The 16,554-nt window shown below is 34.2% G+C and overlaps 1 protein-coding gene across 4 annotated transcripts in view; it reads right to left on the reverse strand.

The window, feature by feature from the left end:
• Window positions 1-16,554, reverse strand: part of TAOK1 (TAO kinase 1) — a 155,430-nt gene that overhangs the window by 20,859 nt on the left and 118,017 nt on the right. For all 4 annotated transcript variants that reach the window (XM_004385347.2, XM_023739620.1, XM_023739619.1 and 1 more), the window contains 6 exons: window positions 13,641-13,808; window positions 11,703-11,906; window positions 9,890-10,024; window positions 7,668-7,904; window positions 5,804-5,932; window positions 401-604 (listed from right to left, as the gene is read on the reverse strand). In XM_004385347.2, coding sequence (XP_004385404.1) covers window positions 401-604; window positions 5,804-5,932; window positions 7,668-7,904; window positions 9,890-10,024; window positions 11,703-11,906; window positions 13,641-13,808 — 1,077 coding nt within the window. The remainder of the gene's footprint in view (window positions 1-400; window positions 605-5,803; window positions 5,933-7,667; window positions 7,905-9,889; window positions 10,025-11,702; window positions 11,907-13,640; window positions 13,809-16,554) is intronic.

A 16,554-nucleotide genomic window follows, 5' to 3' on the forward strand; every position in this document is an offset into this window, starting at 1 on the left:
TATTTTCAGGAAATGATTCTGTTCATAAAAGAATTTTAAATTTCATTATCATTCAAATGTGCCTCTCTCACTCCCAGAGATCTCCTTTCAGCCAAATAATAACTGGCTTATAAAATAAACAATATCACCCATGAGAAATGTACTCCCTTAAACGATCAACTATACAAGACCAAAAGGTCAACATTTACTCAAAAGCAAAGACGAGAAGGCAAGGAGAGCAGAGAAGCTAGATGAATGGTAACAGAACAAACAGAATGGAAACAATGAGAATGCTGACATACTGCGAAAACTATAACCACTGTTATGGAAACTGTAACCACTGTTATGGAAAATTTGTACAAAAATTGTTCAATGGGAACCTAATCTGCTATGTAAACTTTCATCTAACACACACACGTACCTCCCTGACAAGGTCTTGCTCCAAGTTATGACGCCCAAGTAACATTCTTCTTTTGAAGCGACGGCATTCCAGCTCTAGGTATTGTCTCTGACGTCGAAGAAGGTTAGCTTCTTCTTCTGCTTGAAAATGCTGTATATTCTCCTTCTGCTTTGAAAGCCACTCTTGTTTTTCTTTTTTAGGGGTGCTCTGGTTTTCATTCAGCTCCTGGCAACATAAACAACAATTTTGTTCAAAATATATAAAAATTAACCACATGAATGTACTATCTGGTATCTGGTACATTTACATAAAGTATTTTATTGGGTTTCCTCTCTAATGCTCAGGCAGGGCAATGACCTTGAGGAGACAGGTTATATTTTCCTCTGAGTTACCTGTGAAGTAGGACAGGAAAAGAGGAATGTACACTAAAAAATATGCATGCCTTTTAGCTTTACATAACCACATTTCTGATGGTTCCTAGCTTCAAAAGCACACACTGACTGGTCAATAAAATAAAAATCTGTTCTTCTTTAAACTCTTCCCAAAAAGAGACAGAAGCAATGCTTTCAGGTAAAGATCACATCAACTAAAATTATGGCTAAAATACAGTTAAAGAATGTCTTACTTCTTGGCTTTAGACATTCTAAATATTAAGTTTTTGGTAAAATTATGGATAGAGTAAGTATAAAAGAATTGGAAATTAAAATGAAAAATCAACAAAACTATGGAAGAATAGAGACCTTCTTTATGAATGGTATTTAATTTTCAGCATTAATACTTTACTGAATAAATCAAAACCTATGCTTTTCCAATTTATAGGTATAATGTAATCCTGATCCAAATTCTAACAACATTCTTTGACAAAATGGAAAAACTAATCTCCAACTTTATACGGAAAGGAAAGAGGCCCTGGATAGATAAAGTGTTACTGAAGAAGAAGAACAAAGTGGGAGGTCTCCCACTTCCCAATCTCAGAACCTACTATACAGCCACAGTAGTCAAAACACCCTGGTACTGGCACAACGACAGACACATAGACCAATGGAACAGAACTGAGAACGCAGAAGTAAATCCATCCAGCAATGGACAGCTGGATCTTCCATTAAACAAGGAAGAGACAGTCTCTTTAACAAATAGCACTGACAAAACTCGATATCCATTTTCAGAAAAATGAAACAGGATCCATACCTCACACCATACACAAAACTAACTCAAAATGGATCAAAGACCTAAATATTAAACACAAAACTATAAAGTTCATGGAAGAAATGACAGGGACAAAGCATGGGGCCCTAATTTATGGCACAAATAGTCTATCAAACATGACTAAAAATACACAAACAGCAGGAGATAAACCAGGTAATTGGCACCACCTAAAAACTAAATACTTAAGCTCATCAAAAGACTTTACCAAAAGAGTAAAAAGATAACCTACAGACTGGGAAAAATTTTTGGCAATGACATATCTGACAAGGGTCTAATCTAAAACTTACAGAAAACTTCAACACCTCAACAACAAAAAGACAAATAACCCAACTAAAAAAATAGGCAAAGGATATGAACAGACACTTCACCAAAGACATTCAGGCAGCTAACAAACACATGAAAAGAAACAGAAAACAACAAATGCTGGTGAGGTTTTGGGGAGACTGGAACTCTTACACACTGATGGTGGGACTGTAAAATGGTACCACCACTATGGAAAACGGTATGGCACTTCCTTAAAAAGCTAGGAACAGAAATACCATGTGATCTGACCATCCCGCTCATAAGTATATGTCATATAGAAATAAGAGCTGCGACATGAATAGAAATACGCACATCCATGTTCACTGCAGCATTATTCACAATAGCAAAAAGACAGAAACAATCTAAGTGCCCCTCAACGGATGAATGGATAAACGAATTGTGGTATATACATATAATGGGAAAGTATATGACAATAAAAAATAATGGCGAATCCATGAAACATCTCATGACATGGATGAATCTGGAGGACATTACGCTGAGTGAAATAAGTCAATCACAAAGGGACAAAAACTGTAAGAGACCACTATTATAAAAAGTTAAGAACAGATTTACACACAGAAACATTCTTTGATGGTTACCAGGGGAGGGAGGGACAATCATAAACTAGATAGTAGACATGTGTTAACTCTGGTGAAGGGAAAGGCGATACACAATATGGGGAAAGCTAGCACAATATGACCAAGGCAAAGGAGACACGGAAAGGTATGCAAGAATAATGGAGAACTACAGTAAATACTATAACATATATAGTTATGGATTGAATTGTATCCCCCAAAAATGTGTGTCAACCTGGCTAGGCCATGATTCCCAGTATTGTTTTCCACCATTTTGTATCTGATGTGATTTTCCGATGTGTTAGAAATCCTACCTCTACGATGTTAATGAGGCTGGATTAGAGACAGTTATGTTAATGAGGCAGGACTCAATCTACAAGATTAGGTTGTATCTTGAGTCAATCTCTTTTGAGATATACAAGAGAGAAGCGAGCAGAGAGATAGGGGGACCTCACACCACCAAGAAAGCAGTGCAGGGAGCAGAGCACATCTTTTGGACCTGGGGTCCCTGCGCTGAGATGCTCCTAGACCAGGGGAAAATTGATGACAAAGATATTCCTCCAAAGCCAACAGAGAGAGAAAGCCTTCCTCTGGAGCTGCACCCTGAATTCGGACTTTTAGCCTACTAGACTGTGAGAGAATAAATTTCTGCTTTTTAAAGCCATCCACTTGTTGTATTTCTGTTCTAGCAGAAGTAGATAACTAAGACATATGCAATCCTACAAGAACATTAATAACAAACAACAGTTTGTGAGTGGATACTTAGTCAGATATGTGTGCTAAATAGGTGTAGGAGGTCATACGGGAGCACGCCTGCGTGCATATCCAGGTATAGTTGTGGATATTTGTACATACACATTTATATGTGCTGCAAGGCTGCAAGTATATTCATATATATAATAGTGCACATAGAAGGCACAGTTATGGAAACTTCTTAGACATAGGCAAACATCTTGAAGGGCTGAATTACTGGACTAGAAGGCTAAGGACCATAGTCTCAGGAGTCATCCAGGTTAACTGGCATAACATAGTTCATAAAAATAATGTTCTACATCCTAGTTTGGTGAGTAGCATCTGGGGTCTTAAAGCTTGTGAGCGGCCATCTAAGATAAAACTATTGGTCTCTTCCTGTCTAGAGCAAAGGAGAATGAAGAAAACCAAAGACTCAGGGAAGGAATTAATCTAAAGGACTAATGGCCCACAGGAACTGCGGCCTCTAGTCTGAAACCAGAAGAACTAGATGGTGTCCAGCTACCACTACCAAGTGCTCTGACCAGGAAGACAATAGAAGGTCCCAGTTAGAATGGGAGAAAAATGTGGAACAAAATTCAAATTCATAAAAAAGACCAGACTTACTGGTCTGAGAGAGACTGGAGGAACACCTGAGACTACTGCCCTAAGACACCCTTCTAACTTGGAAGCTCCAGAGAACAATTATCTGTATGAAACCACAAGGGCAACATTTGCCCAAAAGCAAAGATGAAAAGGCAGGGAGGGACAGGGAAACAAGACGAATGGAAACAGGGAACCCAGGTGGAAATGGGGAGAGGGCTGACACATTGTGAGGATTGCAACCAATGTCACAGACCAAATGGTGTATGAATTATTGAATGGGAAACTAGTTTGCTGTGTAAACTTTCACTTAAAGCACATGCGCATGCACGCACGCACACACACGGACACACACACACAAAACCTATGCTTTTCTACATTGTTTTAATACCACGTCACAAACTACCTCAATGAAAATGCATTTATATTGGGCAAGGTAAAAAAATTCACAATACGCTCAATGAGGCAAACTCTTAGAATGATAATTAATACTAGTATGTTTTCAAACTAAAAAGTGTCAGCATTGTACAGAGTACAATCCAGCTATCTTTGTGAGTATAAGATGATTTTTCAGACTTCTAATGTCACAGTCCTTCCCCTACTGTTCAAGAAAGAGCATAATTCTTACAACTTTGGTTCATAAGATATTCAAACACATAAAAATAAAAAGCATAGCAATCAGTAGCTCTCAACATAGTTTGTGTACACACACTATGGGAAGACATAGGGATAATACAAGCACATGCATAGGGAATCATCTGGGAATATTTTTCAAAATCTTCTGCCAGGGTACTTTCCCACCCAGATTCTGGTATGTCCCTTTCTCTATACTGAGACTCATTATTCTAAATAAATGTAAATACACACACACACACAAACATCTGACTTCTAAAAGAAAATGAATTTATTAGTTAGACTACAAATTAAATACCTAAAAAATTATCTAAACCAACTTACTCATAAAACTAAAATCTCGTTCCACTGGAAAACAGAACTATACAACTATATTTTGTTGGATATTTATTTACAGTTGGAAAACTCTGCTTACAATCTTTTCCAAGCAAATGTTCTAGTATAGAGTTTGGCTTCTGTATTATAGTTTTGGGAATATATTGCAGGGTACACGCTTTAGAGTTGGAAAAATCTTATCAATGAAGCTTGCTGGAAGAATACATAGCAAGTCCATGTGCCACCAGTATGTACATAACAAGACTTACATATGTGATTATAAGGCAAATTCCTACACAAGAAAATGTATTAATATCAAAGAGATTACTCTTATTTTATCAAGATCAATTAATATATCACAGTGTGCTAATTAATTACATGGACTAAAGATTTTAGTCCATCAGTCTGTGAGAGGGAATAAATAAAAAGATGTATCATTTTTCTATCTTGACTACTATCCTAAATAGTTATCCTTTTGGATATTACCTTGGAACAATTAAGGCTTTCTTTAAAGTTTGACTAAATCTGCTTTTAAAAGTTCACTAAAGTGGCACATAAAGGGCAAATAAACATGAAACCATGCAGCCATAAAGAAATAATCAGCATGTTCTCCTGTGAAAGAAAATGTGCTAAGTAAATATATCTTTTATCCTTACTCTATGCTAAAAAATCAGAATAAGAACAAATGATTATAATCTTCTGGGCCAAAGTAAGAAGGTAAGGTTTACTGTAAAAGTAAGCAATATGGGGCTTTTTTCACAGCTCATATATTTTTGTTTCCATTTTCAATGAGTCAACTACTTAAGTAAAGAGTAGAGGAAAGCTATTATACATAAAAATAATTTATATTTTCAGGACATGATTCTTTTTAGCTCCTACTCAACTGGAGAACTTAGTCAGTTGAAGGGTAATTGTTACAACCAATGTCTTCACTTAAATTGATAAACATTTAGTGGCTACAAACAACAAAGGTAAATTTTATCCTAATGGTTCTATGAGTTGATCATTATTAGATATAATCAACAAACAGGTAACTCGATAATTTTTATAAATTAAGTACCTCCTTAAGCTGTTCCTTTCGAAGTTTATATTCTCTTTTCTGGGACTCCAAAAAGCTGTTTAGTTCTTTCTTCTGCTGGGCCTGAATATGTTGCTGAAATTTTTTCTCCTCATTCGCCATCACTTTAGCCTATATGAAATTAAAAAAAAAATGATACCAAGTTAGCTAAGTAGACAGATTCAAAGCAGCAGTTTAATATACATCATTTAATACACATTACTATGGGTATCTTTTTTTTTGCAAGAAACAAAGCATTACCAAAATAAGAATACCTAACCAAATTATTAATAAACATTACTCGGCATCTTTATCATTTGAATTCCATAGAATTAGTAAATGAACTCATCGTTAAAATATTGATCTTTCACAAGATCAAAATACCTTCATCTGTTTTTCATTTAACAGGAGTATAGTTCCCCTTGATAAAACAAATACATGATATGCTTGTCTTCAAATAAAATTATGATTTTTAATTTATATATAAAATAATGTAACACATTTATGATCAAATTAAACCCTTATCTTTAATTTATATATTAATATCAAAATGTTAAATATTAGACATACATTAGATAATATTTTATTTCTGATTATGTATGCAGTATACATTCATTGTAGAGCTTTTAAGAAATACAGAAAAACACAAAGAAAAATTCTAAGTGATTTTAGCACCCAGAGATAACCAATGTAAACATTTTGGTGCCTACCCATCCTAATTTTTCCATGCACATATATATGTTTAAAAAATGTGTAATCATATTGCATATCCTGATTCATAAACTGTTTTACTAAATATGTATCTACCTCTTATCAAATTATTAAAAATACTGCCCAATGCTCAATAGTATTAATATCTGTACATTCTTTCATCAAATGATTTTAAAATCAAATATTTATTTATACCATAAATTATTCTGCTAAATTCTCTACTACTGAGGGAGAGTGGTTCTTCTTTTTTGGGAAGGAGAGTAAGCATGGTAACTATGATAAAAATGCTTCAATGAGGACTAGCCAGATATAATTTGATAAAATTCATGAATTTATTGAACAGCTTACATTTTACTTGACAAATATGACTATTAAAATGAAACTATAAAAATAATAAATAAAATGAAACTGATGGGACACCAAAAATATTAGAAGAAAAGGTTTCACATAACAAGAATCCTAAAAAAACACATCTTCGTCATATAGCAGAATAACGACACTTATTGGAAATAATAAAATGGGCTAAATCTTAATATGAATCTCTCTTAATTTGCAGTCTCTAACGTTCTCTGCGTACATTATAATAATGTTCAGTTATTCTCTCGTATAAAAATGCTGCTACAAATTTAAGGAACGTTTCCAAAAAATACAAAAAAGAAGAAAATTATGAATGAGTTTTTGAGACAGGAGTTAGCTCATAATCACCTGTCCATGGTAAACGATTTATGCAAGTCCTCAAATAACCAGAATACTCAAGGCCTAGAATAGTTGAATTACTTACCTACTGGGATGCTATAAAACTATCAGGTGACAGGAAATGATTCATATTAAAACACATTAGTTTTCTATAATCAAATTTTTTGTTGGTTATTGGAAAAACTGTAAGATAGACTACTGCAATTGATAATTACTTTTAAGATTTGTTTTACACACACATACAATTAGTGAGAAGAAAACACAGAAGCCAGATTTTTTGTGACTGTTCTGTCACCAATTAATAGAAAGCCGCACACAAATTATATAAATGCTTCTCCCTTTCTCCAATCAATTTGCTTGGCTCCTGGGAACAGATACTATAAAATCAAAATGCCATCTTGGTTAACTCTGAGATGATCGCAAGCTAACATATACAAATTAATAATACTAATTCAGCCACCTCTTTTTCCATAGAAGCTTGATGTTTCTTGATAAGTTTTTCCATTTCTGCCGCAAAATTGTTACGCTGAGTTTCAAGATCTTTGTCTAATCTGAGGCGGTGTTCATCCATCTCAGCCTTTAGCTTATTTTCCAGAGTCATCAGCTGCTTTTGATGTTGCCGCCTCATACGCTTATAGCCAGACATCTGTTCTCTAAGCTCAGAGTCCTGCTCATGTTCTTGCATTTGCCTTGTAACCTAGACATATAAACAATGGAGAAAAAATAAAATAAAGCAAAACAGTTTCCTTTTAAAAACATTTTAGATCATTCTACTATTAACTAAGTAGGCAATTAATTTAAGAGATATCAATGTTAGCAGATCCCAATTAAAATTCCAGTACATTTTTTTAAGAAATAGATAAATTAGTTCCAAAATTTATAAGGGAATGTAAAGGATCTAAAGTAGTCAACACAATCTTAAGAAGAATAAAGGTGGAAGACTTGCACTACAGTAATCAAGACAGTATGATACTGGTGCAAGGAAAAGATAAATAGACCAATGGAACAGAATAGAATCTAAAATCAGACCCACACATATTCAGTTAATTGATTTTCTATCAAAAAGTCAAGTGGTGAAAGGAAAGTCTTTTTAACAAATCCTGCTGAAACAACTGATTCTCGGTATAGAAAAAAATAAACCCTGACCAATGTATCACTCCAAGCACAAAAATTAATTTGAAAAGTATCAACTGACCTAAACATAAAACGCAGAATCATAAAGCAGAAGAAAACATAGAATATCTTCATGACCCTTAGGTAGTCATATATTTCTTGGGCAGGACACGAAAAGCACTACCCATAAAGAAAGAATGTATAAATTCAATTTTAAAATTAAAAAATTTCATCTGTCCTTATCAATTCACTCTTAAGAAAAGGAATAGGCAAAACACACGCTAAGAAAAAAATATTCACTAGCTATAAATGAGATATAGGACTTGTATCCAGACTATATAGAGAGCTCCTACAAATTAATATTAAAAAGACAGACTCAATAAAAAATATATATATGAATAGAGAATAAGCATATGAAAAAGTGTTCAATGTATCTAGTTACAAGGAAATGTCATTTAAAAAAATTTTTTTTATTATTATTGTACTTTAGATGAAGGTTTAAAGAACAAACTAGCTTCTCATTAAAGTTAGTACATATATTGTTTTTTTGACATTAGTTACCAACCCCATGACGTGTCAACACTCTCCCTTCTCGACCTTGGGCTCCCTATTACCAGCTTTCTGTCCCCTCCTGCCATCTAGTGCTTGCTCCTGGGCTGTTGTGCCCCTTTAGTCTCATTTTGTTTTATGGGCATGTCTAATCTTTGGCTGAAGGGTGAACCTCAGGAGTGACTTCATTACTGAGCTAAAAGGATGACTGGGGGCCACAGTCTCGGGCTTTCTCCAGTCTCTGTCAGGCCAGTGAGTCTGGTCTTTTTTTGTGAGTTACAATTTTGTTCTACATTTTTCTCCAGCTCTGTCCAGGACCCTCTATTGTGATCTCTGTTAGAGCAGTTGGTGGTGGTAGCTGGATATCATCTTGTTGTATGGGAAATGTCATATATTTTATAATAGCCTACTTTTCCTACGACATCTTAATGTAATTTTTCTATCCCTAATAATGTTTATCACATTTTAGTCCTATTCATCTGATTGATCAGGGTTTTAACTACTCCATTATAACCACACCCTTGTATGGACAAATAATCCATTATTATTATTATGCAGGAAATCAGAAGAACTACTTTTAGAGTATAACTCTGTTGAGCCTCTCACAGTGTAATTCTTCACTCCCCCCCTTTTTTTTTTTTTTTTGTGGAAGTCCCATTTCTCCTCTCTCTTTGTGCTAAAACCTACTAATCATTAAAGGCTCAAACTATCTTGTTTCATAACTGCTTCCTCTATGCCCCTAATCAAAAGCTATCTGAATTGCTATTAAGTACTTTGTAGCGCTCTGAAGCATTTAATATATTCTAACATATTCATTATGTACCTGTCTGGAAGACATTATTAGTTTAACTTTCTTTCAAGAGTGACTTGCCCAATATCTTTCTCATAATAGGCATCTAAATGTTTGATGAATGTTTTACAAAATAAACCATGCAAAAAATAAGATAACAGTTATACTTGAGTATATATGCCAATGTCCAAAAGGAAAAACCGATTTCTCTCTAACTCAGAAGTACATACCAGAGATGCCGTCCGTATAGTAGCAAAGTGTTCTCGATTACGATAGTGCGATTTGTGACGGGATACTTGCGGTGGAGACTGTGGATCAGTTGCTCTTGTTCTAGAATCTCCCTCTTCTCTGTAATTTTCTTCCTCCTAGGCAAAGAAAAAGACAATACCATGTAAGGTGAAGAAACGGTTCATCTGAACCTTCAAGAAAGTTAACGATTAAAGACAACTTGATATATAAATCTTAAAGGTGCTTAATTTTAAAAAGCTAAAACAAACAAAAAAATTGGAAATGCTGATGTTTTATTTTTAATAAAATTAGAATCAAGAGAAATTATTTCCTCAGTGTATACAATAATACACAGATTCGGGATAAGGAAAGACAGGCCTAGATTTGTATCCTACCCATGATATGCAAAACCAAAAAGCTTTAATGTAATTTAAAAACAAAGATGATGAAATATGAAACATGTAGCCAGTATTTATCTATTTGTTTTTAATTGTGCTTTAGATGAAGGTTTACAGAGCAAATTACTTTCCTGTTAAACAATTAACACACATATTGTTTTGTGACACTGGCTGCCAACACCATGACACGTCAATACCCTCCCCTTCTTGACCTTAGGTTCCCTGTTACCGCTTTCCTATGCCCTCTGGTCTTCTCGTCCTTGCTCCTGGGCTGGTGTGCCCATTTAGTCTCATTTTGTTTTATGGGCCTATCTAATCTTTGGGTGAAGGGTGAACCTCAGGAGTGACTTCAGTACTGAGTTAAAAGGGTGCCTGGGGGTCATACTCTCGGGGTTTCTCTAGTCTCTGTCAGACCAGTAAGTCTGATCTTTTTTTGTGAGTCAGAATTTTGTTCTACATTTTTCTCCAGCTCTGTGTAGTCAGTACTTTAAATAGCAGTAATAAAATTAATTATTCTAAGGTTCTTGGGTTTTAGAAGCAACATAATTTAAACACATCTTTATAATACTTCTGTCATCTGTCCAAGATAAGTAAAAAAAAAGTTGTAAAAAATTTAAGAATTGATGTCTTTCCTTATATACCTCAGTTCATCAACTAAAGAGGAAGTCAGTTAAGTAACAACCAACTAACTGTGCCAATAATCTTTTATGACTGATTCCATTGCCTAAGAATATAAAAATTAAACATGTTTTTGCCCCCAATAACACTACTACTTAATCATTCCTAATAACATTTTAAGTAATACTAGAAGCTGTGAAGTTAAAAACAGAGCATTCCTATTAATTGCTAAAAGGAGTACCTATCAAACATTTGAGAAAATTTAAAATTCTGTACTCAAAAGTACAAAGAATAATATAGCAAACATCTATACTTCCTAAATTCAGAATTTATAACTGTAATTTTCCATAATTTATACTCAGTTTTACTTTAAAGATATAAATATTATAGCTAATGCAAGTCACTTTTGATCATCACTCATCCCAACTCCTTCTCCCACTCCCCAAAAGGCAACCATTATCATGAATTTTGTGTGTAGTCTTCCTATTTTTTAATATTTTATTTTCCATATAACTTCAAATAATACATTATATAGTACTTCAGTTTTTTTCTTCTATGATTTTAAAATAGTTCCACATTCTTTATGAATTCTCAAAACATTTGTTTTCCAAATGCAGACATTAGATTGGAAGTTAACAAGCCTATTGTCATTTTAAAATTAGTTACCTAAAAATGTCCTGTACTACTGAAACATTAAAGAAAACCACCTTCTCTGAAACTAATCAGATGAAAAAAATTAACTAAACTAAATTAATTACACTAAAGTTGAAATTTTTTTCACTGAAATCCAAATACTCACAGGCTTTAAATGGATGACAGAACTATTAGACATCACTGTGTGGTCCCCTTCCATCATGTCTAGTTCACTCTTGTCATCTGAGGCATCTGGAAGACTATTAACACTACTGCTTTGGCTACTGGCACTGATGGACATACTGGGAATAGACTGATTACTTCCAACACTATTCACTGTTCCTGTCCGACCAACACCATGATCTTGTTCCTAAGGGAAAAGAGCATTAGGTTCAAATATCTATATCTTTTCTGGATTATTGATTGTAAGCACATAGCACACTGTTTGGCACACTATCTTAGAAAGTTAGAGGTCTCATAAGAAATTCCCTATATTTGCCAACACCAGGAAGTTTTCCAAATGTTAGTTTACAGAAAAACAAACAAAAATAACCAACAAAAACCCAACCAAATGTGTAAATAAGTCAGTTGATCAGTTTTGGGTTATTTCCCAAGTGTAGTATTTTCTCTAAATTGTTTGACATATTTTGAAAACCATTTCTATCACACATCTCACATATATAGAGATCCTGTTAATTTCTCAATTATTCTCACGGTTAGTACAGGACCCTACCTTTTTTGTTTTAACGTATAAATACCCCTTTTAATTGTTATTCTGTACTGAAGCCTTAACTAGATTCTTTCTTCCTCAAAATAGTCTCTAGACTATGTTTTCTACCACCAAATAATTTAATATTCCTAACTTTCGCATATATAGATTCAATCACATGAACGTTTTCCTGAAGTGACTAGGCAGCCACAGTATCTGGGCACCAACACTATAATAGTTATACCATACCAGAATTCTATAAGGTATGTAAAACTTAATAAATACAGACAGAGTATATGTATATAGGGGCTTTTCTTATATCTTTACTCTTACAGGGATGCTGTTAAGACATTTAACTACATTAGAATTTTATTGATTTTACAACTTTATTATAATACTTCAAATATCTAATATAGTCCAAAACATTTCTAATGACTATTATAAGAATTAAAAAAACAAAAACCCAAAACTGTAAGTTATGAAAGTTTTGTATTTGATAGTTCATCAATTATGCAGTCCTATTAAAAAGAAAAGTAACTAACTACTGCTCCTGGTTTCAGAATTCAAAGTGATCTCTCTCACTGGAGAGCAACAGAAAAAAATCAAAGCTTTGGGATTCTGACAGGGGCAAAGCAAAAAACTTTTAATAGAGGAAAAACGATAGCTCCACATATAATAAACTTTATATATATTTTCTTTGCAAGGATGTTCTGTAACATTTCTATTGCAAATTTGTATTTCTACCTTCCTAAAGGGCAACATAGAAAGAACTTGGCTTTCTGAGTGAAATAGACATAGATTTGAACTCATACACCTGTACCACTCTGAGCCTTGGTTTCCTCATCTGTAAAATGAGTACTTTAGAACTGAGTAGATGGAATGAAAGTATGCAAAGTTTCTAGCTAGTTTCTTTCCTTTATATATTAACTGAAAGGAATCAAGTTTCCCTGGTGACTTATAATGCCTGGTTACACTCATCTTCTAAATCTGTAAATTCAAGTATTTCGCAAAGTGTGACCCATGGAAGCAACTTCTATTGCTAACATTTAATAAAGCTTAACCATAACAAATAAAGAAACGTAGAAAAAAACAAAAGCCAAAAAGGGCCAAGAAATCTGCAAAGAGCCAGATTAAATAAAGTGAACAGGTTTCTTTAACAAGACTTCTCACAGCCTTTACTAGGCCAACGTGCGTTACATGAAGGAGTTGGATTTAAAGAATGCAATCTAACATGATCAAGACTTTTTTGCCCACGTGGGATCTTATAAGACCACTGTTAAGAAAACATAATCCGGGAGTCACTGATATAAAAAGTAGATTCTTGGCAGGACAAGTTGCGTAAGGAAAGAAACCAATTAAGATAGCTCAATATTTGAGTCATTTCCAAGTCATTACCTCTTCTTCTTCCTGTGCTTCTACAGCTGGTCCATTATGTGCCTCCTGGAAAAGGAGTTTCTTCATCTTTCGATACTGCAGATTGTCCAACTCTCTTACTGCATCCTTTGTCCTCTGAATGAGATCTATTAACACTGTTTCGGGGCGCTCCCGAAGAACAAACATGTGCTGGATTAAGGGTAGAAGGTAAAAGTCAGGTTGAAGCCTATGTTTTTAGAATTAGTATAACTGTATCCTTTAACTCAACAGCAGTTAGTTGTAACTATCCATACAATATTTTATTCTATTTTCACTGTCATAATTATTATTCATGTTATTTAAACTCATAAGCACAGTTTAATAACCACAGAATATTTCATCAAATGTTTGTACCAAAATCATTTAACCATTACCCTAATTCTGGGCAATAATTTCAAATTTTAAATTCTGAGATAAATATCTTCACACGTAAAAAAACTTTTGCCATTAATTTTTTTTTATGATGAACTGTAACAGAAATGTAATTAATTAGGTCAAAGAATATGAAGTTCTTTTTTTTTTGCCATTTTTTTAAATTTTATTTTTATTTAGATGAAGGTTTACAGAGCAAATTAGCTTCTCTTTAAACAATTAATACACATATTGTTTTGTGACACTGGTTTTCAACCCCAAGACATGTCAACACTCTCCCCTTCTTCACCCTGGATTCCCTATAACCAGCTTTCCTGTCCCCTCCTGCCTTCTCGTCCTTGCCCCTGGGCTGGTATGCCCATTTAGTCTTTTTTTTCAGCATATTCTTTTCTGTTTGTTTGTTTATTGTTGTAGTTTAAGTGAAAGTTTACATTTCAAGTCTCTTATACAAAAACTTATACATACATTGTTATGTGACTCTAACTGCTCTCCCTATACTGTGACAGCACACTCCTCCTTTCCACCCCTGATTTCCCATGTTCATTCAACCAGCTCCTAACCCTCTCTGCCTTCTCATCTCACCTCCGGACAGAAGCTGCCCGTTTAGTCTCATGTATCTACTTGAGCTAAGAAGCACACTCTTCACGAGTAGGTATGAAGTTCTTGATAGATATTTTCTATCATTTCAAATAGGGCTATGCCAATACACACTATGGACCAGGTAAATGAATACTATATGCAAGCTTTGGATCTAATCACCAAATATCTGGCCCTGGTGAGTTGGGTTATTACATATATGAGCTAGAAGGGTTTCTTTTGCCTACATTAGGTGAGTATAAGAAGCCAGTCAAATTCTTCCTTTTTCCTGGGCCTTACCTTGGTGTGTATAATACTTTCTAATATACTGTATTATAATATCCAGTCTTCTTATCCAAAAATATTATCTTTTATTGCTAAGCTTGACAGTTTTCTCTATATAACCAAAATCAAACCCATTGCCTTCAAGTTGATTCTGACTAATAGTGACCCTATAGGACAGAGCAGAACTGCCCCATAGGGTTTCCAAGGAGCAGCTGGTGAATCTGAACTGCCGACCTTTGGTTAGTAGCTGTAGTTCTTAACCACTGTGCCACCAGGGCTCCTTTCTATATATAGCTCTTGCTTATTTCTTACTAACATAATTCCTTGCTATATTAAAGCTTTTAAAAGGTACAGTGAGTGCTTATTTATTCAGGCTTTCATTTCTGAGACTATAAGTGAGCTTACTGCCTTGAATTCCCCAAGCATTATGCTAACTCTATATAGATCTTCTATGTACTGTAGCTGCAAATAATACTAATTGAATATATGTGATTATCTACTGTTTCTTTGTAGCTTTAATTTAACTGATTTGTGTCAGTGAAAACGAAATGAACTTCTTTGAAATTCTAAAACATTAGTGTAAAAATAATCTACTTAAATCTTGTAGTGAGAAGCCAGTAAGATCCCTCAAGGGTCACAAAGACACAGAATCAAATTCTACTTAGCAATGCCTTATCTAGATTTTTTAAGAGCCATATTAAATTATATTGAATTTAAGAATACTATTATTGCTAAGGAAACCCTGGTGATGTAGTGGTTAAGAGGTACGGCTGCAAACCAAAAGGTCAGCAGTTCAAATCCACTAGGTGCTCCTTGGAAACCACATGGGGCAGTTCAACTCTGTCCTATAGGGTTGCTATGAGTTGCAATCAACTCGATGGCAATGGGTTGGTTTTGATATTATTGCTAAATAATAAATGAGACAATAAATAAATTTTTGAAAACAGAAAGTGTATACCAATCATGTATTTAAATTAGCAACTAAGCCCAGAAGAACTAGATGGTGCTCAGCTACCACTACCAACTGTTCTAATCAGGGCCACAATAGATGGACCCCGAAAGAATGGGAGAAAAATGTGGAACAGAACCTCAAATTCTTAAAAAAAAACAAAAATCAGACCTACTGGACTGGTTGAGGCTAGAGGACTCTCTAAGACTATTGCCTTGAGATACTCTTCAAACCTTGAACCAAAACTAACCCAAAGTCACCTTGTAGCTAAATAACAAATTGGCTCAAAAATAATGAATATCATCTGAAAGTACTGTGCTCCTTTAAAAAATCATCTATATGAGACAAACAGTCAATAATTACTTTAAAACAAAGATGAGAATATAATGGGACAGGGAAATGGAGCAACCAGAACTGAAATAATGAGAATGTTCATGCATTGTGAAGAATATAACCAATGTTACTGAACAACTTGTGTAGAAATTACTGAATGGGTACCTACACTGCCGTGTAAACCTTCACTAAAACCACAATATTACTTAAAAAAAAAAAAAAAAGCAACAAAGCTAACTGGAAATTAAACTTACATGATTTTTTAAAATATTTTTTTTTTTTTAATATTTTATTGTACTTCAGGTGAAGGCTTACAGAACAGATAGTTTCTCATGTAACAGTAACACACATGCTGTTTTATGACATTGGTTAACAACCCCA

The sequence above is a fragment of the Trichechus manatus genome, unplaced genomic scaffold, assembly GCF_000243295.1.
Source record: "Trichechus manatus latirostris isolate Lorelei unplaced genomic scaffold, TriManLat1.0 scaffold00138, whole genome shotgun sequence".
NCBI classification, from domain to species: Eukaryota; Metazoa; Chordata; class Mammalia; order Sirenia; family Trichechidae; genus Trichechus; species Trichechus manatus.